The sequence below is a fragment of the Vigna umbellata genome, chromosome 1, assembly GCF_029865625.1.
Source record: "Vigna umbellata cultivar VRB3 chromosome 1, Vumbellata_1.0, whole genome shotgun sequence".
In the NCBI taxonomy this organism is placed as follows: domain Eukaryota; kingdom Viridiplantae; phylum Streptophyta; class Magnoliopsida; order Fabales; family Fabaceae; genus Vigna; species Vigna umbellata.
Window position 1 is genome coordinate 49,274,595 of NC_142165.1, and position 23,086 is coordinate 49,297,680.

Below are 23,086 nucleotides of genomic sequence, written 5' to 3' on the forward strand. Positions count from 1 at the left end.
TTTCTTCCTTATCTCTTCAATTTGTAAACCTTAGGTTCTCCACCGTTCAAAGCTAACCCTATTTGTTGAGATTAGATGTAATAAACTAAATCTTATGTATTTTTTTATGTTAATACATATGTTTTTTTCATTTCAAAGTTAATATTTGATTTCTATGCTTAATGCTTCTTGTGACTTGATCATTCATGGCTTGAGGTGTTTGAAAATGCCTTTTGAACCTAGAATTGAAATTGAATACCTAATGAAGCTTGTATCTAGGGATAGAACATGATTTAGTAGTAATCTTAAATACTCTTGAACTTAATGCATAATTACTTATCGAGGATTCCAAGAATTGGAACTTGATGAGTTATCATAGGTTCAAAGTCACTAATAATAGGATTTGAGTAATATTGTGAGTTGCTTTAGACATGAATTTAGAATTGAGATGATTGTGTATGAATAATGGGTATGAAGTTGATGAAATCTAGTCTTAACAATTGTAAATAATTTAAGTTAAATTTCTTGTTGCACACCAATTGTTTGATAAAAATACAAAAATAGTTGCTTTATATTTTTATAATATTTATGGTCTAATTGAGTTGTGAATTGTGAGAGTTGTTTTGTGTTATACAAGTTCTTGTGGAAAGAACGATATTTATTACTTGCTACGTGCGACTAATACACTTGTTGTTTTTCCCTAACAATTATCTTGACTCAACTAGTATCTCACTCGCATAGAGTCAAATATCTAGGTGGTGTGAGTCGAGAGAGGTTTCACATGACACACAATATGATATAAAAGAGAATCATACTTACGAAGTTAGTGGGGTTAATCCTATCATGACTTGGTTGGAGACATTGGTCCTGAATGTTGAAATATCACTAAAGGATTTGAAAGCAAGCATGACAAATGTAGAATTTCACAAGTCCATTTAATACACTAATCTTCCCAAACAGCATCTAGATATATTCCTTTGTTTAAGCTATGTTACAAAAATGTGATTGAGGTTTTGGAGTAGAATTGTGTGGACTAATGTTGGATTGTTGATTTTAATAAATATGAACAATTATAGGTTTTGGTTGGATTTTATAGAAATTGTTGAATGATTGAGTAATTAAGGAATGATTGATGGGATAAAAACGAAGAGAATATACACGTATAACAAAATAAATTTCATACAAAATTTAATCGTACAATTTTTAATTGAGCAAAATTTCTTGATCTTCCCGTTAGTATAGTTAGTATATGAAAGCTATTTGTTTAAATAACTTATTTATTACATATTTAAAATTTTCTCATACTCGTTTTTTTTTCTTACTCTGTTTTTTTAAATGTGTTAGTTTACTATGGTGTTTTGTTGGTATGTTGTTTTAGATTTTTTTCCTCCAATGTTCATATATTAAATACACGAGTATTAGAGATTTTTCAAACACCAATAAAATGAAACTTAATTTAAAAGGAGTTTAAAATTAACGCATGAGTTATAAATCAAATTAAAATTGAAACATCTTATGAGGTACTATGTATCTTTAATTGTGAACCGATAACTATTATAAGAGTGATGATATTTTGATATTATAAAAGAAAAAAAAAATTCTCATTTCACAAATATATATATATATATATATATATATATATATATATATATATATATATATATATAATTTTGTTTTCTTTTTAACATTAGTGTATTGAAAAACAAATTTAAATCAAATACTTCTCCTATTAAGTAAAGTTGAAAATTTATTAAACTTATTTTTTCCTTATTTAATTTTATTATATTCAAAATTTCTCAAACAAAATATTAACTTAGATACTTCAATCATAATATCTTAACTTAAAATATTAAATCACAAAAACACCACTTTCATACCAAAATGAAATAGAAATATAAAATCGTACACTATGATTTTATCATTTTAAATTTAAAAATGAAAAACTATTGACCCCACAATTTAACTCATCTCAATAAGCCTTAACATTATTTCAAAGGTTAAACCAGAAGAACTGTTAGTATTCAGTCCTCTGAATTGCCACTGATAACTACAGGGTGTTGAGATCTGTACTTGTACCTCTTTGAAACGAACAAATAGACAGAGAAGTTGATGAAGCTGAGTATGGAAAGGAACAAAAAGAACAAGTTAAGATGGTTTCTGTTAATATTGTTCCCTGCTAACCAACCTCCACTTGCAGTAATATTCTTGGTGGCAGTGTTCACGATTTTCACCAACATGGAACTTAGAAAATAGCCAATGGCCATAGAGCACCAGAGGAAGCAGGTCGACGTGGATTTAAGCCCTTTTGGTGCCTCTGAATAGAAAAACTCAAGTAGCCCCACGTAGGTAAACATGTCAGCTATGCCAAATACAAAATACTGAAAAGAAAGCCAGAATATGGTCAGTGGCAATGGCTGTTTTACTGGCAATGCATCAAGCATGTTGTTGTCTCTAGCAACTCCTTTTCTTTTCACCTCTATGATTGCTGCAATGGCCATGGAGATGGAGGAAAGGATTAGGCCAACTCCTATGCGCTGCAAGTGAGTAATGCCGGTGGGAATACCAGTGAGTTTACGTAGAAAAGGAACACAAATGCGATCATAGAAAGGGATTATAATGATCAAGAAGGCAACTGGGATGATTGGTAGGGATGCAGGTGGGATGTTAAAATGCTTGGTGATGCTTGTGTCCATGGTGGAGCCTTGTTGGACAGAGAAGGTTTGGAGTTGTGCTAAGCAAAGGGTCATTATGATTGAGCAGCAGAATATAGGGAGCATGCTCAGAATGATTTTGGCATTTTCCACTTGTGTCACTCTACATAGTTTCCATGGGTTTGATGCCTCTTGTTTCTCATCTTGCACATCAGATTTTCTTTGAATAGCTGCTTTGTCCAAGAACCTATGCAGAAGAATATTAAAACTAAATGCAGTGGAATTGGAGTGGTATATATATATATATATATATATATATATATATATATATATATATATATAGCTGGCAGAAGAAGCTTTTATTTTTATAAAAGATGAAATCTAAGGCCTTTTACTCTAACCATGTATCATGTTAGTGCTTTGGCTTTCATCAAGTAAAATATGCACATATCACTAATTTTAGTCACAAGTGAGATTAAACCTGAAAGTATCTGTATGAGGTTGATACTCTACTTCCACTGCAGCTTCTTTGTCCTGTTCAATCTCATACAATTCCATAGGATCTTCAGGAAGGGGAAGGTTTCTGTTGCGAATGGCTGCTATGTAGACCTGTAAAAAAATAGAAGCCAACAATTTAAAACAAACAGTTTGATCAATGCAACAATGATCAAAGTTTGAAGTACTTAGACAGAGATATCAAGAATTTGTGTAGTCTATCTAAACCTGTATGATCTGGATAATGCCGTTTTTGGTATTGGGAAGATGAATTCGGTAGAGTGGCAATCCAAAGGCAAAGATTATGGTGGCGAGAAGAATAGCAACAGTGGAGATTCCAAAACCCCAGTCCCAACCATTGTGGTCTTGAATATAGACATTAAACGTTAAGCTCACTGCTCCACCAATGCAAACTGCTAACAAGAGACTGTTGAAGAAGCTTGACATTTGCATTGCTTCTTTGGGGTCTCTCTCATCAAATTGATCTGCACCATGTGATGGCAGAGAAGCCTTCAAACCTGAACTGCCAAATGCCAACAGGTAGAGGCTAATCAAGAGGAATGCTTCTTGCTTCCCACTCAGCTTTTCACAATCTGCATTTTTCACATACACGTTGCAAATATCGGGCTTCAGGCTTCTTATGTGTGCCTCAACTGTAAGCAATGATAGTCCCTACATTATAATTCACAACATTACTCATCTGTTTAAGATTTTAATGAGCCAGAATAAAAGAGCTTTTGAGCTCATCCACAAAATTCATTTGGGAACTATACTTTTATATAAAAGGACAAAAATGAGAATTTATATACTCATAAGATAGTGGACGAAAAAATTTGAAGGTGGAAGAAGAATTTGCTGAACAATTAACGTGTATAGAAATAGTGAGTCACAAATTACAGTAAAATGAGCACCTGGAACAGCGAAATAAATATATAAAACTATTTGTAAACCAGAAGAATCGGTTATTCCACACTAAAATCAAGTTTACTATGCAATTCGATTCAATACGCAATTCCTTAGTTACGCTTCTTACTTAGCAGTGGCTACATATCTTTTCACACACTCAGGTTTTCATATTTATAGTACACTATTATTATCTTTTTTTCGTTTCCAATCATTTCGTCTTTTACTTCTCGTATTTTTCTCTTTTCCTTTTATCTATCTCTTCCCACTCTACTCTTAGAGTCAAAGGGCCATTATTCCTTATCAAACCTTGTAATTTCAGTCATATTTGAAAAAAATGTGTTTTTTTAACATCCCAATTGTAATATATATAATGAATGATTAATAAGTTGTACTACTATGCAAAGGAAAGGTAATTTTGGATCTTACCAATGACTCAAAAAATCCAGAAATAACAACGCATTTGTATCTGCCAATCCAAGTATCAGCAATAACAGCAACCACAATGGAGAGTATGTAACTCACCCATGTAATTGGTCACCATGTTAGCTGCATCTGCTAGTTCATAATGCATAATTCCATTGAAGTACGACACAAAGTTCACTGCTAGTGATAGAGTTGCCATGTTCTCCATAGCAATTGCGGCTGCATCCAAACCCAAATACACTATGTACAATTAATTAATCTATTTAAGCATCAAACATATCACAGTATATATGTAATGAAAGTTACATGGTTAGTGATCATTCAATTAAGGATTTCTCTTTTTTCTGTTAGTTTTTTCTTAGTGGTATAAGTAACCATGGTATCACTTCAGCAATTATTAGCTCCCACGTTGCAGCTAACTAGACTTTGACTCCAAGAGAAAAAGTGAAGATGGAATTCATATTCCTTGCTCTTGGTTAATCCACAAACCTTAATTTGTATTGTTTCATTTTCATGTTACTCTTTTGGAAAATGTTCATGAACTCATACTGCACCAGTTCTAGCTTACCAAGTACGAGCAATGAAACTTTCATCCCTCCATGTTTGTGCTTCAAAGCTTTTCTTCCTTTCCAATCAACCTTTCCATCAACCACCTCTGCTTTCTCCTCCTGCATCCACTTCACATTCCCATCAACAACACGATTTTCCTGCATGCAAATGATGATCAGAATAAGTGGCATGCTATGCATATAACTAACAAAGGAAAATAAAAATGAAATACCATGGTTATGCAGAAAGGTTTTGAATATAGCCAATTCAAAAAGAAAGAGAAGTATGGTATAACACTATAAACCATTATCTTCCTTATATAAGCTTCATCCTTAGCGATTTACATGTATAAAAGATAACTATGCACTCACCAAATGAGCGATGGTGACTCATAATAGGGTCACCATCATATGTTGGCCGATGACCAGTTCTACGGAAGGAGAATGTGCACTGTTCTTGGTTGATAGCGAATTGAGTTACATGAAATTTGCCGACTCTCCCACTGTAAGATTCTAATAACAGCACCAACACAAGAAGCATAATGAAGAGTACAAAATTTTTCTTATTTAATTATCTACGTCACAAGGTTTTTATCATCTCAGGATATCAGCATTCGTCACAACATATGACTAAGTTCAAGTTTTTCTTCCACTTGTTTTAAGTTTTAGAAAAATATCTCAATTATTAGTATACATTTTTAAAATGCTAAAAGTCCCCAACATATACAGTTTATACTACACTTGTCTATGTAGCGATATTTTTCAAATGTTGCTAAAAGGACCTTTATTGTCGACGCGCAGATATTTTAAGTTAAAGTTCTTCTCGAGTTTTTTTTTTTTTCTTTTTATAAGCAAAATATGTGATAAAATTAAAGTAGAACATTTGAAGTGTTCTAATCCTTTTACAGGTAAATACACGATATCATCTTACAATATACACTTTTTACATGCATAAACAAATACCATATAGTAACTTTGATACAATCACAAAAGATGTTTTCCAAAACAATCTATTTACATATTATTTCATCAATCATCTACTCACAAGAATTTTGTTATAATGATAGTGAAGGAATGCAGACATAGAATTCTTGCGTTAAGAAACATTGTAAGAAATAAACGTCCTTATGGTGTTTCTGCAATCTGTACTTAGTTGTCAGTCTTGTAGATGTGAATGGTTCGTTAACATCTTCTTATACTCTCAGCCTTTGCAAAAAAATAAAATCTCCTAAGTTCTACAGAGACTGTAACAACAACCCCTCCCCCAATAATTTGTACATATTTGTATGCCCAGAAACATTCCTTAATTCATGGACCAAAATTCACTTTCAACAAAAGGATTGAGCATTGATATAAATCACTAAATGAAAACTTAGTATAAAATCGATTTATAAGATAAAGTTTACATTTATTTATATACTATAAAATCATCTTATCTCTAATCGAATGGGTTGTGTTAGATATATATCCATTAGAGATAAAACGACCTTTTAATATATAGAATGGGATGTGTTAGATATCTATTCATTAGAGATAAAACGACTTTTTAATATATAAGTAAGTGCAAACTTTATCATATAAATTAGTTTTGTAGAATTAACTTAAATTTAAAATTCATTATATAATATGAGGATGTCTTTAATCACACTTTGACACTTAATTTAACAAAATATATAACATACATAATAAATATAGTAATCAATGAAAAATGTGTATCTCGTAAATGATATCATATTTACAATATTATAATGAATCATGATCACTAAGACATCTTGTTTTATGTTAATATGATAATTATATTTAAAAAATTATTCCGTTATCGTCCAACGGGAATGAACTCTTTCACCCTTAATATACACAAATTATACAAGGTTTATCCAAAATTTAATTACTTTTACAATTTTTCAATCATTTATAGAAATCCAAGATCAACTAAAAGTGAGTAATATAGACGCATCAAAAACAAAACAAAGATGAATAATCAATTTAAAAGAACTACACTTCAATTATAGAAAAATTTTGTATTTATCTAGCTGGGGTTTGGGGTTTTTCATCCCTTAACTGCAACAAATTAGTTACACATGAAAACGGAAAACCAAAAATAGAAAAATTGAACTAAGAAAAAGTTGCACTTTGACTTCTTGCACCAACCATTTGAAGGATTGCAAGTGAGACCTTCGAGAGTATTTCCCATAAAATGGTATTTTAAAAGTGGTAGTAGTTTAAAAATAGTAAAACTCACTTATTTTAATATTAAATGGTTTAATTATAAATAATTTTGTTATAAACGTTTCATTATTTTAAAACGTATCATCTATCTAGAAACCACTTTTCTAGAGTTCTCTACCTTTTCTCTAAGAGTTCTAATTCCTGAGTTATCTCTTTGACGATCAGGAGGTACTTAATCAACCATGACAACGATGTCTATGTTTCTACCCGATCAATCTCTTTAATAGAGCAAGTAAGTTTCGACTCCTTTTTCTCTTTTCGTTCTTAATTGAGATCATGCTTAATGATCTATTGTCGCATGTGAGTTGTAATATCCTTTCCTAGTTTCCTATTGACCAAAGGTCATAAGGGCTCTCTCTGATATTTGTTCAACGTTTTGTATGTGTTTCTAGAGTTCCTTGAGCTCTAAGCAAGAGTTCGATGTTTATAGAGTTTCGTTACTTCAGTGTAAGGTAAGGGAAGCTAGACCAAGTTTAGTTGTGTTGGTATTATAAATTTAGTGTTTCTTTGAGTTATAGATGATTTTGATAAATAAGTATGTATGTTAATTTGTGATCTTGATAGTATGATGTGTGTATGATTGGAATGGTGTGAAATTGATGTTCTATGTTGTCATGATTGTGTGTGATAATGTTGATTTGATATTTGAAAATTGAACTTAAGTGCTTGGAGTGAGAGTTGATCAAATTATTGAGTTTTAAGCCTAAAAGGGGAGGGAGGGGGGGGGGGGGGGGGGGGGTCATATGTGAGTTTGAGAATTTGGGGCTAATGTGGGAAAAATTGTTATTGAGGTGTTGTCATGAGGTAAATTAAGAGTTGTTGGAGGTATAATGTGATTGAAATTTGATCTGTAATGAAAAGGTAGTGTATAGTTGAAGTTTATAGTGTTTTTAGTGTAAAAATGGGGTTTTGAGTAGTGAGATTTTGAAGTAAGGGGTTTAATTGTTTTGGATAGTTTGAAACAGGTTATGAGACTAATTAGGACTTGGATAGAGGTTCAAACTAGTGAAAATCTGTCATGAAGGTGAGAATTGCATCTTAGGTTGGTTTTTAGTCCATTTTGGGGGTTTTGAGTTGTTGAGTTGGTTTGGCACATCTAATTCCTATCCAAATGACCAATGTAATACTCTACTTTCATCTATAAACATGTTTTCATATCAATATTAGTGTTAAAGATTCTAAATTGATCATTTGGATATATCCAAGATTCGCCAATACCACAAAAATCAAGTTGCTATAAAATACTGATAAGAATAATCGATTATCTCACTTGATAATCGATTATTCTAGTCATAGGGTCATATTTTCTTCAAAGCTCTCGACAATGATAATCGATTATTGTTGTTCAGAAATCACCACTATACCTGTTTGAAGAGTTTTCAGGATTCTATATGTCTGTTTTCGACGTTCTTTAGATCGTTTTGGGAGTTTTGGACCCTTCTGGAGTTGTTGGTGAGGGTTCCAAAGATGTTTTCCTTGCCTAAGTGTAAGTACCAAGTTTCTATAAAGAAAAATTGTGTTATTATGTGACTCATAATGACTTGTAATGGTGTTTCTAGTTATTTAATGTATGATCACTATTTTCATGTATTATTATGCAATGTAAAATTGAAGAGATGTATATGGGCTCAAAGTGTTTCAAAGTTGTGAAAGTGAGTTCCAAGGTGGAATTCTTGGTGTAGTTTCAAGTATCTTTAGGTCTTTAGTCGAATGCAGGGAGTTCAGTCTTGAGGGTTATCCTGCCACTCTAATGGTCATTCATTCTCACATATAGAAGATTGACACATGTGGTGAGAGTAGTAGGAGGTCTTAGTCTTGAGTGCTTCCAGTATGATCTAAGGTGTGGAACAAACTAACCTTGTGAGTGTGGTAGGGTAAAACCCATTGGCAATGACTTTGTAAAGCAGTAGAAGTCACCACAAGTGCATAACCCGCCATAGCTTGACATTCGTTCTAAGTCCGGACATTTTAGTCAAAGTATAGTCATGCATAAAGTGTTTAGTTGGTTGGTGTGATATGTGTATCATGTGTATAATGTTTAAATGTTTATATATATATATATATATATATATATATATATATATATATATATCATTAATTGTTTGTATTCTAACTTACCCTTGTTTTTTTTATTGTCTATCTTTGTGTATGTTTTCTTTTGTGATGCTTACGGAGGACATATCTCCAATTATCTCAGCATGGGAGTGAGGGAGAAGCATCAGTATAAATAGCTCTTGAAATTCTTTAAGTGTAGATATTTCTTCTATAAAAAAATCTCAAGTTCCTTTTATAAGTTATCATCTTTGTAGCTCTTATTTTAGTGGTTTTATACTACTAAATTTAGGATGTTACATCTATCACTCAAACTATTTGCATATAATTAGAAATGATATTTATATATAGCAATGCACGTTGTATTAGATTTAATAATATTACGTGTCATGGTTTTGTATCTTTTATGTTATTTTAGAAATAATTGGCAATCATATTGTATGACTGTCTGGTCAACTACGGATTTGACGATTAGCCTTTACTTGATTCATGCGAGCCATAATCAAGATTGGATAGTCATGGAAATGAATCGGTCGGTCATGAATAAGGAGAATTAATATTAATGTTGACTAACTTAGAAGTAAAGTGTGATTACTCACAATTGGTTGTAATTAGGCCGATGTTAATCAAAAGCCCACTAAAAAATCTATAAATATATGTTTGAGGTAAGAAAGTAGGAGATTTGCGTTTACTACACTATTAATATTTGAATTATCAATATTAAGCTGACTTTGGTATCGAAGTGCCTTCTATAGATACCCTCCGAGTGGAAGCACTAGTACTTGGACTTCAAGACAACTTTTGGACCCCAAATGACTCACCAGACTTTGGACCGTTGACCTCAACCTTACACCCAAAAACATTTTGGCACCCATCTTGAAGTCGAGTATTCAATGAACAAAACCCCTATGATGACTACCAGGAATATGATGAGCAACGTCGCGATAGAAGAGTTAAAGAACCAACTGAACCAGCTAGAGATTATGAGGAACATACAAAACCATATGGAGGAAATGCAAAGGAGTTATGATGACAAGTTAATATCCCTCGAGGCTGAGAATGCGGTCATGCGTCAAGAGCAAAGCACTCGACATTCAGTGTCCCATGCACCAACCCAACCTCACTAAGTCTGCCACAACTAAACCTAGAGAAGACTCATGCAAGACTGACCACGAGGACAACACGGGCCTAGCAAGGAAAACCCATTCGTGCAAATAATCAACATGGATGACCTGCTGCCTTTTACACCAGCTATCATGGAGACTCTCATACCTCTGATCTCCCAATCTTCGAAAAGTATGACAGATAAACTAATCCTTGAGGAAGCATATGAGGATGTCCTATCTATATTTAGGAACCACACAAAAACGATTAGGACACATCATTAGAATCATTCATTAGTAGAGACACGTATAGAAGACTCAAACACATGCGAACCAAGATGATTTACAAGCTCAAAAAGAACATACAAACCAAGAAAATGGACAAAAAACCAACTTACTCTATTAAAAAAATTGATTGGACATAAATGAAAAATTCGCCACAAGAATCACTCTAGTCGTCTCCGATCTTCAAACAAATGAACAAAAGGTGAAAAAACCTCTAAAAGAAGAAAGAAAGATCTAGAAGAATTTTTTTAAAAGAATATGTATTTTTAAATAATAAAACTGTATTATAAAAACATTATTTATATTTTAAACTTTTAATATTAAAATACTCAAGTCTCAACATTTTAAACACATTATTAATTTTAAAACACAATTTTTTACACTCTTACAAAGAAAAATACACTTTAAACACATTATTAATTCTAAAACACAATTTTTTAAACTCTTACTAATAACAATACACATATGTATGTAATCTTCCTTTATTTACAAATAACAATACACATATGTATGTAATCTTCCTTTATTTACATAATTGATATAAATACATTGAATATTGTAAAAATATATAATTTTTAAATAATTTATTAAATATAATAAATTTTATTTAAAGTTAATAAAAAAATACTTACCACTGCTATAATTCATGTAACATATCAATACTAATAAAAATATAAAAAACATCCATAGAAAAAATAAAAGCAGAAGATTAACCGCCCTTAAGACATATCTAGTTGAACATGTTATCTCCCAATTTATTTATATTTTCACAAAGTCCCAATTATATGTTGTCTCCCAATAATTAGTTACATTGCATCATAACTTCCTTTTGTTTTTTAAAATCATTCTTATGAGTTTACTTGAGTTGTTAATTAAAACTAAGACAATAAATACTTAATATAATGATTAAAAATTGACCTTTCTAAAAATATTCATAAATTTAATAATTAACAAAGCATGTAAATATACTAGTTTAATTGTTCTATTTTTAATTATGTCACTATTTTATATACTAGTGAATTGGAACGCCCTCGCTAAAAGAAAAAAAAGAAAGTGAATTTCACATCAAAGATTATGAAATTTGTTAATCCCATGGTGAAACTTATAAAGCCTTTTTTTATTAAAATTTTTAGTAAAATTATTTATTCAAAGACTATTTAGCTATGTAATGATGAGGTAAACCTGTTGTGGTCCCATAAAAAGACATCTTATGACCTGGATCACACTTAAAATAACTTTCAATTCTTCACTCAAAAATTTTCCAAAATTCATTATTACGCACCAATCACAATGGAAACACTAAATATACCTAATGGATATGTATGAAATACACGTGTTAGATTTTTCTTTTCAATCTTTTATTAAAATATATTAAAAAATTAATATACTTCAAAATATTAAAATTAGTACATATAAAAAATATAATACTATAATAATGATATTATTTTAAATCTAATTCATCTTTTTATAAATTAGTTTATAAGATGATTTTAATACTCGCCTATATATCATAGCTTATATATTATAAATTTTCCGTATCTCAATTCTAACAACTATCCAAACATTAAATCTCAATCATACTACTGTATGAAAGTCATGAGATAGGGACTATTTTTTAAAACTATAAATCATATAAAAATCAAATTTAACGACAACAAAAAAATAGTTAATTTTAATAGTTACTGCTTCTGTTTAATTCGTTTGCCCCTTTCTTGTAATAAATCCTGGGCACTCTAACTGAGCAATAAATTAACATAAAAAGTGTATCATGAATATCATTACAATAAGAAAATAAGTTTTGTTGTTACATTTTAAATAAAATCTAAATAAAAGAGTAAATGGTCAAGTGTTCACGTAAATATATATATATATATATATATATATATATATATATATATATATATATATATATATATATATATTTTGATGACGATTAAAATTAGAATAATTTAAATTTGCTTTACTGATTATATTTTGTGGTGGGGTAGCAGATCCATTTGTTGGTTTTTTGGAGTCACTGTTGATGTCTCAATCTGATACAAATTCAACGTAGCTAGCCGGCTATGGCTGCTAATGACCAGCGCACTATAATGACTTGACTCTCAACACTTAATTGGATAAATTACCTTATTATATAGTGTAATTTTAATTTATTTTTCGGTCTTTTTATAATTAATAATAAATATTTTATTATATTAAAATTGCATGTATAAAACTTTTAACAATGCAACAATCTTTATTATTACAATAGCATGCTAAAATTTTAAATTAAGATGAACTAAAATTACAACAATATTAGAATTCAAAAGTTTACTATAAAAGAACGACATCTTTAATTTGAAATATTGCATCGAGATTTAGATTTAAAAATTTAAATCAAATTATTATAAAAATAATAAATACTATTTAAGAGATTAAAAAATTGAGAATAAAACGCCTTTTGATTTTAAATTAAAATAACTAATTTATAAATCTTTTTGTTTTTAACAGCGACCATATTTTGTAGTTGTCCATTGCAAAGAAATACAATATCCTTCTATCAAACTTTCATGACTTTTACTATTTTTCATAAACTAATAAAAGCATAGACGCTATAAAATTTATATATATACGTTTTATGATAACAAAAGAATAATAAATATAATTACAAATTTAATATATTATGATAATAAAACACAATTACTAAAACATAAAAGGAGAAATAATAATAAAAATATTTATAAAAATAATTTGCTGGTATATGAGTCTCTCATTATTTTCTTATTTATTGCAGTGCATACGGATTCTCATGTTGGATACAAATAAATATTGTGAAATATTTCCAACAAATTCTTTATATTTGGGAACACTTTATTCAAATTTACGCGTTCATCGATCGACATACTTAAAAAAATATCAATATTAATAAAAATAAAAATAATTAAGATTATTTCTAATTAATTTCTCTTTTATATTTCTATGCTAAAACTAAATTATAAGAAGAAATATTTATAGACTAAAGAATGATAAATAATATAATTAATTATGCTAAAAGTGTACATGTTCCTCATATATAGTATAATATAAAAGAGACTAAGTCGTTGAAGTCTAAATCTGAGTAAAATGTCTCCTATTAAATAGTGAACATCTTAAATAACATTGCAAAGACTTAACTTATAATTTAAGATTTTGAGTTGATATATAACGCAATGTTAAATATATTTTTATAAAAAAAATTCTTTTTTATTCAATTTTAGAATCAAAACTTTTTCATTTTATTATAAAATAGAATATGAAAATATAAAGAATATTTTTTTTAATATTACGAAAGCGAATTAGCTAAATTAAAACTATTAAATCTAATTTATCTAAATAATATTGATAAAATGTAGAAGCACTCATCAATTTTCAATTCAATCCGTCTGTATAGCAGATTTTTCTCTCCCTATAAATGGAATTTCCTATCCAATTTATTCTTAATCCAATCTAATAAAAGACCTGTCAGGAATCTAATACAATAGTTGTGTAGTGAAAGAACTCTCATTTCTAGAATTATTGATTCCTTTTCACTACTAGAATCTTTTCTTGAATATGAGACGAAAATATTTACAACATTTTTTAGAACAAACAAAGCTATGATGCTTAGAATTTAGAATCAAACGCAAAAATTGAAATTAGTTTTTTTTTTTTGAAATTTTGGATCATTTAATCATCCATCTTTTTAACTATGTGAGTTTAATTTTTTAATCAAATTTTGTCAAGTTTATTTAAAATTTCAAACATGTTTTTGAGTTAAATTTGATTAAAATAACTAAATTTTACATATTTTTAAAATTGGAAGACTAAATTGAATCAAAGTTTGGATGTGAGACTAATTCCAATTTTAACTAAGTTACAATAGCTTGTTTTTTAATGGACCCAAAAAACTTTTTCTTTCATAATGTTTAACTATGACTAACATTATTCACATATTTTTAGTAGAGAAAAATTTAAATTTAGAATTTTCATTAGAGGCTTTTAGTATTGGGATGATCAAATGCAACATTGATGGAGTAGGCCTAGTTCTACAGCCTCTGTTGGGATCTTTTGTGGAACGGGTGAATTATAGGTTTCACTACTTTTATTGACAATGTGTGTGTCATTGAAGTTGAGCTTATTGGAACCACTTTTGCAATAAAACTTGTATTGGAAAAAGGGTGGCCATTCTATTTTGTTAACAGAAATCACAAAATTGTACCTTAGTACATAAGAAACAAATGGAGAAGGTGTTCTACAAATTAGATGCATAAACTTTAGGATTACTACCTTTAAAGAAGCATACAAGTGTACAAACAAACTTCTCAATATAGGTATTGATTCATATATCTTAATGAGTTCAGCGACTCAGAAGAGTCCTTGACATATCTATAAGATTAATATAAAAAATTCATTGAGTAATCAAATGTATAAAAAGTGAAAATTATATATAATAACAAAGATATACTGCCTAGCTGAAAAGAAAAAGAAATTAATCATATGCAATATTTGAAACCTAAATAATTAATAATATATAATATTTATAATAATTATTTATATTTTATTATAATATTGATAGTAAAAGAAACCAACTAACGTTTCTAAGGAGCATTCATACATTTTTTTTCATGCAAGTTAATTTTATTTATATATTATTTTGTGTCTTTTAATGAAAAAATACATCATTAACACATACTTTTTTAATGAAAACAAATACTTTTAACACACATTTTTCATATATAACTTTTTATACTTACACAATTTTGTTAAATGATATTTCATCGTGATTGTTTTGTTTTTTTCCATTAATTTTTAGAACATCTCATAAAAGTAAAGATATATAGAAATGATATGACTGAGGTAAATTAAAAACTTCACTCGAATTTCTTGGAAACTAGGGCTCTAAATGAAGACAGTACAAGGAAGAGAAATGTGCAGCTCTATACATTTGACAAAAGAAAGAAAAGTAGAAGCCACAGTAATTTTCACTCTTACACATTAATCATATTTCAGTTAAACCTTTATCTGCCACCAGTAACTGCAGAGTGTTGAGGCCTGTACTTGTACCTCTTTGAAACGACCAAATAGACGAAGAAGTTGATCAAGCTCAATATGGAAAGTAACCAGTAGAATAAGTTAAGATGGTTTCTGTTAATATTGTTCCCTGCTAACCAGCCTCCACTTGCAGTAATATTCTTGGTTGCTCTATTCACGATTTTCACCAATATGGAGCTCAGAAAATAGCCAACGGCCATGGCGCACCACAGAAAGCATGTAGACGTGGATTTAAGGCTTTTTGGTGCCTCTGAATAGAAAAACTCAAGAAGTCCCACGTAGGTAAACATGTCAGCTATGCCAAATAAAAAATACTGAAAAGAAAGCCAGAATATGCTCAATGGCAATGGCTGCAGTACTGGAAATGCATCAAGCATGTTGTTGTCTCTCGCAACTCCTTTCCTCTTCACCTCTATGATTGCTGCCACTGCCATGGAGAGGGATGAGAGTATTAGGCCAACTCCTATGCGCTGCAAGTGCGTGATCCCAGTGGAGATACCAGTGAATCTGCTTAGAAAGGGCACACAGATGCGATCGTAGAAAGGGACAAAAATGATTAAGAAGACAACTGGGAAGATTGGTATGGATGCAGGTGGGATGTGAAAATGCTTGGCGATCCTGGTGTTCATGGTGGAGCCCTGTTGAATAGAGAAGGTTTGGAGTTGTGCTAAGCAAAGGGTCATTATGATTGAGCAGCAGAATATAGGGAGCATGCTCAGAATGATTTTGGCATTTTCCACTTGTGTCACTCTGCATAGTTTCCATGGGTTTGGAGTCTTTTGATTCTCGGCTTCAACATCAGAATTCCTTTGGATGGCTGCTTTGTCCAAGAACCTGTGCAAAGGAAATTTCATGCGTTTAAAACTAGCTATATACAATATAGCAGCCAGAAGAAGCATCAAGTATTACTAATTTTAGACATGAAGTGGGATTGAACCTGTAAATATCTGTATGAGGTTGATACTCTATTTCTACTGCAGCTTCTTTGTCCTTATCAATCTCATATAGTTGGCTAGGATTTGCAGGAAAGGGAAGGTTTCTGTTGCGAATTGCAGCAACGTAGACCTGTAATATCTCCATGATTCCGTTTGTTATGCGTGCAACATGAATTCGGTATAGTGGTAACCCTAAGGCAAAGATTACGGTGCCGAAAACAATAGCAGCTGTGGAGATTCCGAAGCCCCAGACCCAGCCATTATTGTTTTCTATATAGACATTAAACGTTAAGCTGACTGCACCACCAATGCAGAGTCCTAAGAAGAGACAGTTGAAGAAGTTGGACATTTGCATTGCTTCTTTAGGGTCTCTCTCATCAAACTGATCAGCACCATGTGAGGGCAAGCAAGCTTTCACACCTGCACTGCCAAAGGCCAACAAGTAGAGCCCTATGAAGAGAAAAGCTTCCAGCTTCCCACTGACCTTTTCACAACCTCCACCTTTCACATACACGTTGCAAACCGGTGACTCTATGCTAGCCTTGTGTGCCTGTATTGTAAGCAATGCTAGTCCCTACAACAGAATTCACTTGATAAATATTACTACGTTGTGTTGAATCACTGAAAAAGAGTGTTGAGATAGTTTACCAAAGACTCGAAGAATCCAGAAATGACAACGGCTTTGTATCTGCCAATCCAAGTGTCAGCAAGAAGGGCCACCACAATGGAGAGCATGTAACTAACACCCATGTAATTGGTCACCATGTTAGCTGCATCTGCTAGTTCATAATGCATGTTTTGATTGAAGTATGATACCAAGTTCACTGCCAGTGACAGAGTTCCCATGTTCTCCATACCAAATGCTGCAACTATCAGCAATGAAACCTTCATCCCTCCATGTTTGTATTTCAAAGCTTTTCTTCCTTTCCAATCAACCTTTCCCTCAACCACCAGCTGATCTTCTCCCTCCCACTGCATCCTCTCTACATTCCCATCAGCAACTCGATTTTCCTGCTTGCAAATGAAGACATGAGATGAATATGCAAGGGGCATGCAAGAAACTAAAAATCGGTGCATGCATGTAGTAGTAAACAAAGCAAATATAGTACCATGATTCTGATGAAAATTTTGAATAGCCAATTCAAAAGAAATGGAAGTAGTGTATACTAAAATGCAGCATGGAAAGACCATTCTCATCGCTTATATATATACATTCATGATCCAACTAATTAAGCAATGTATGAGTAAAAGATAATTATGTACACTCCAAATGCCTCATAATTAATAAGGTCACTGTCATTCATTTGATAATGACCAGTTCTGAAGAATGCACTGTTTTTGGTCGATTGCGAAATTGAGCTGCATGGAATTCGCCGTCTCGAGAACAGGAAGATTCGAAGGTAGTTTTCAATTGCCATCAGCAAGATGCAAAATGACGAGTACAAAATGGCTATCCTAGAAAAAATATATATATTAGGTGTGGAACCACCTCTTACAAATTCACTCAAAACTATTATGATCGTAGCAAAGTGAATCTCAACAATGAAATCAGAAAAAATTAAGAATAATACTACTGTTAATTGCTTTTACTTCTAAGCATGTTTAGTAGGATTTCAAACTATTATGATAAGTCTTTACATTTATTTTCAAAATAATAAATATGTTGAGAGATATATAAAAATTCTTAAAAGCATAATAAACATATTATTATTGTGTGAATCTAAATTAATGAGTGATATATTTAAGAACAATCACAGTATTAAGTGAAGATATATCACGGTTTTATCTTTAAAAAACATATCAATGAAAGAAAGAAAAATAGTTAAATCATCTTAGATTTCACCTTTTTAGAGACATTCGAATTATTGGATGTGATAAGAAAATATCCTAAAGGATATGTTGAAGATAGATACACATAAACTAAAGTATCTTTGCATCATAGATTTTTGCATCATAGATTTCAACAGTACAACTGTTTAGCTAATACTTTGAATCACTCAAGATGATGGATGCATGTCGCAAAGCAAGTCTCGGCAAGAAAAAGACTTGGAAACCATCCAAGAGTTTCCCAACGTTTGAGTGTTTCTATTTAACTCTTTTCCCACCTTTCTTGAACAACTCCAAGGCACTGTCTTAATAGTTGGCACACACTCAAGGTTAAAATATAGAACACTCAAACTTCTTCTTTTGGAGAGTGTTTATTAAAAAATAAACATTTGGCTGAAGACAAATTGTTTAGTAACACTGACTGAGCAATAAACACATTAACTTAGAAACCGAGTGTACCATGTTGTCAAAAGTTTGTTCTTGCATTTTACATAAAATGTAAAAGAGTGCCAACAGATATTGTACATATCATACTATATATAAAGTTCAATGATGGTGATGAAAATTAAATTCCAATAATTTCATTTGTTGATTATTTTTTGAGGTAGGGTATAGCAGAACCCCACTTGTTACTTGAAGCCATGGTGTTTGAAACAATTACAAATAGAATTAGCTAGCCAGCCGGCAAATTACTTGTATTACTCTCAAGATGAATAATTAGATATAATTACGGAACACATTTTTTTCATGATATAAGAAAAATAAGAAAATAAATAAATAAAAACATTTGTTTATAAGTTAAAAGGTTGTTTATGTATGAGTTAAAAACAAAAAGAATAAGAACTTATAATTTCTATAAGTTAACCAATTTTAATTTTATAGAAAATTTATTTATTCTTCTATCCTAGAAATTTTATGATTTTACTTTTAATTTTTATAGAAAATTACTCCCTGTAATTTTGAGTGTGTTTTTCTTTCATGTTATCAATGTAAAAAAGTATTACAAAAGTTAAAAACTTTATTGCAAGAAAATAATTTATAATTAAATGGGAGTATATTTAAATTATTCTTCTGTACCGACGGATGAAATATTACTATTTTCTTTAGCAGTGTATTATTACTCGTAAATTTAAATAAATTTATCGCTGAAAACAAATTAAGGAGAATAATAGATGGTTTTATCATTAATATATAGTTTTATATTAAATAAGATCAAATTAAAATTATATTTACTTCAAAATTAAAGTTATCTATAAGACCATTTTAGTTTGGAATAGTGAATTAAGATTTAGAGCTTGAAATTTAAATAAAATCAAATCTAAAACCAAGTGATAATATTTAACAGAAAAAAAATATTATAAATAGAAATAAAAATAAAAATTAACAAATAAAAAAGAAGTAAATTATTAAATGATAAATATAGTAACTCTTAAAACAGCTCTTTTTCAAGCATGAAAAACCTTAGAGATTATAACAAAGGAATAAATAAAACTTCAACTAATGATATAACCTTTCATCATTTCTTAATACTACCGAGTTTAAAAAAAAAAAGTTTTCTGTATTTATATTTTATTTTCAGTATGTAAAAACATAACTATATTATTCATACGAAGGAATTATATATCAGCTTAGTCGAATTTATACACTTGACATTTGGTTAATCCTATAATTAATAAGCTATAATTTTTTTACTGATGATTAAGTTGATTATGAGATTGTATTAATTAAAATGAAGTTATGGAAACTTGATAATGGATGGGTAAAGCGCCATGTTATAGCATACTGCATATATATGATTAATTCAGAAAATAGCAATTTTGTATATTTGTGCATACTGCACATCATAGCTGTAATTGGATTCGAATGCATCTAATAATTGTAATTAGATAACTAAAACAAGGATGCGTAGCTAAAGAAAAACATGCGTTTATTTTGGATTGAATTAAAAAAAATGGAACTCAAATGATAATCAGAAAAAAATATATGTATAATTTTTTTATAAGAAGAAAGGACAAAGAAATTCTAGCTATAAGTTGCTTAAAAGTTCAAGTATCATTGTTCAAATAAAAAGTTGTTCAAAATGAATACCCAAAAGTTTGTAGGAGTGAAAAAGAAAAAGAAACTATAAAAGGCTAAATTCTATAGGCCTCACGAGTTTACCATTTTTTAATGGATCCACATTTCAGAAAAATAACAATTAGTATCACCTTTAGATTTTTATCAAAAACTAAAATTTATAAATAAAAAATCTCTTTTCACCTTATTCGTAATTCCATAATCAAAGAAAATAAAATTACCTAAACCTCTACAATTTATGTCAACAGAATTTGTTTGCAAATGTTTTAATTCTTCCAAATAAAGAATATAAATATCCTTTCTATCTTAAGTCTATAACATTTTAAATAACATATATGATAATAAAATTGTATTTACTATATAAAATAAATATAATTTGGATTTGAAGTATTTTAGAGTGACGATGTTTTTAAATGAATAAAATAAAAGATGATAATTTAAAGTATTTCTGAAAAAAAAATATTTTGTAAATTTATTAATAAATATATTATTGATAGAATCAACTTGTGTTGTAGAAATAATTATCTTTGACATAATTTGGTAATAGTTTTATTAACCCATTTGATATTTTCATTGAAAACAATATCAAATAAAAAAATTATATTTATGGTGGAATCGAATCGATCTCTCTTTCTAACCTTACCCTGATCTTCCATTGAACTTCCTCTTAGTTCACACCCAGAGAGACTTTTATCCAATCAAAATTCATAAGATTTTTCACTGATGCAAAGCTTTTTCCTTTTTCTTTCTTCATGTCTGCTAGTCAACAAAATAATCCAAATCCTCCGGCGGAAAAAGGTATATTATATAAGAAAATGTGAACATCAGTCAACAATATCACTATGTACAATAAATAAACAAAACTGAGTTCAAAGTATATCANCATCAAATTTGCAGAATTTGCACCCTTCAACCCCTCATGACTTATCCTATGCATCTTTTCGAAATTAGGATTTCTAGAAATTAGGGTTTCCAGAAAGTTGCTGAGGGGGTTGCGCTGTCACGCGAGAACATGGAGGCATTGGTTTTGGTGGAGGCTCACATGAACTGATCACGGTGGCGAGATTATTCCGGTGAAGGCAAGGTTTCGCGACATGGTTGTTGTTTTCTTATTGTAGGTTGGAGGCTCCTGAAGGTGTGAAGAAGGATGGAAGAGAAAGTGTTTCACTTTGGAGATTGGTGGTGGTGTAATTCTTGATTTCGTGAATTGAGGATTTCTCTATTGTTTGGTTTTCTTTTATGGGTTTTTCTCTCTTTTCCCTTTGCAGGTTCAGGTGAGATAAAGGAGGAGAAACGAACCTGGTTTGAGGCTTCTCACAAGGAAGATGCATATGGTTGATACATCACGTTGAGTCTTGGTTGCACGATTGCAAGGGTGTTATTTGAGTTTCTGGATTTGCTTTGTTTGCAAGTTGTTATGAGAAGCGATTTGGAGATTGTCCCTCTGTTATTAGGGTTAGCAAATTGAGGGTGAACGAACGCTTCATGATGGTTGCGCAAAGGAGAAGACGCCATGGTGTGCAAAGAGTTTCTACGAAGATGGAGCTTGTAATGGCGTTGCGATTTGTGTGAATGAGTTTCTTCTCTGAAAGGCGATTTAGGATTGTTGCATTAGGTTTTGTCGTGGTTGGCAGTGGCTTGCACGGGTACGGAGTTGAAGGGGGAGGTGGTGGTGGTCGAGGAGGATGAGAAGAGGATGATGAAGGGAGGAAACTTCCAATTTTAAGAATTTTAATTTTTAAATGTACACATGACATGAAATGTGCAACAAAGTTAGCTAACATTGATAATTTTTGAGAACTAAATATTATATTTTCATTAAGGAGAATGATGAAAATTAACTAAAAACACATTTAACCTAAAATTAAAATAATAATTTATTAGATATTAAATAATAAAATTAAAATATATTTTAATTTTTATGTTAAATTAGTTTAAAAACCATTCAATTAGATATAATAGTGAAATAACTCTTTAGATATAGACAATTTTTTATGTAATAATATAAATAATTTGTATTATTAATATATATATATATATATATATATAAACAATATTATTTTAAGAAATAAAAATAAATAACATTTATGTAAATTTAATTTTATTAAATAAACAAATAATTATTAAAATAAAAAATTGATATGAAAAAGTAATACTGTAATTTATTCTTTAATAATTTATTAATTGACCAAATAATTATAAATTATAAAAGAATAAAGTTAAGAATGAAAAAAATGATATTGAGATATATATTTCTACTTTTAATGAAAATCAATTTAAAAATTAAATAAATACATAAAAGAATAAAATAATTTAAACATACAGGACAACAAATTAAATATAAATAAAAAAATAAATTAACAATATTTAATAATTAAAAAAGTTCAATTTTGAAATACTTGTCAATAAAAATAACATGAATAATAAAGTATTTTTTTATATTATAAAATACTATTGCCATGTAACTTTCTATTTACATATAATTCACATTCTTGATTTCATAACGACAATCTAATGAGGAGTAGGGG

The 23,086-nt window shown here is 30.0% G+C and overlaps 1 protein-coding gene and 1 pseudogene across 1 annotated transcript; both read right to left on the reverse strand.

Moving 5' to 3' along the window:
- Positions 1–1,828: 1,828 nt before the first annotated feature.
- LOC148205598 (protein NRT1/ PTR FAMILY 4.5-like) lies at positions 1,829–5,155 on the reverse strand (annotated as a pseudogene).
- A 10,531-nt stretch (positions 5,156–15,686) lies between these two features.
- On the reverse strand, positions 15,687–17,660 carry LOC148205599 (protein NRT1/ PTR FAMILY 4.5-like). The gene is made up of 3 exons (XM_088111450.1): positions 17,304–17,660; positions 16,658–17,229; positions 15,687–16,554 (listed from the first exon to the last, which is right to left on the reverse strand). The coding sequence occupies exons 1-3, from the start codon at positions 17,631–17,633 to the stop codon at positions 15,687–15,689; spliced, it is 1,770 nt and encodes a 589-aa protein (XP_087967576.1). The 5' UTR covers positions 17,634–17,660.
- Between the last annotated feature and the right edge of the window lie 5,426 nt (positions 17,661–23,086).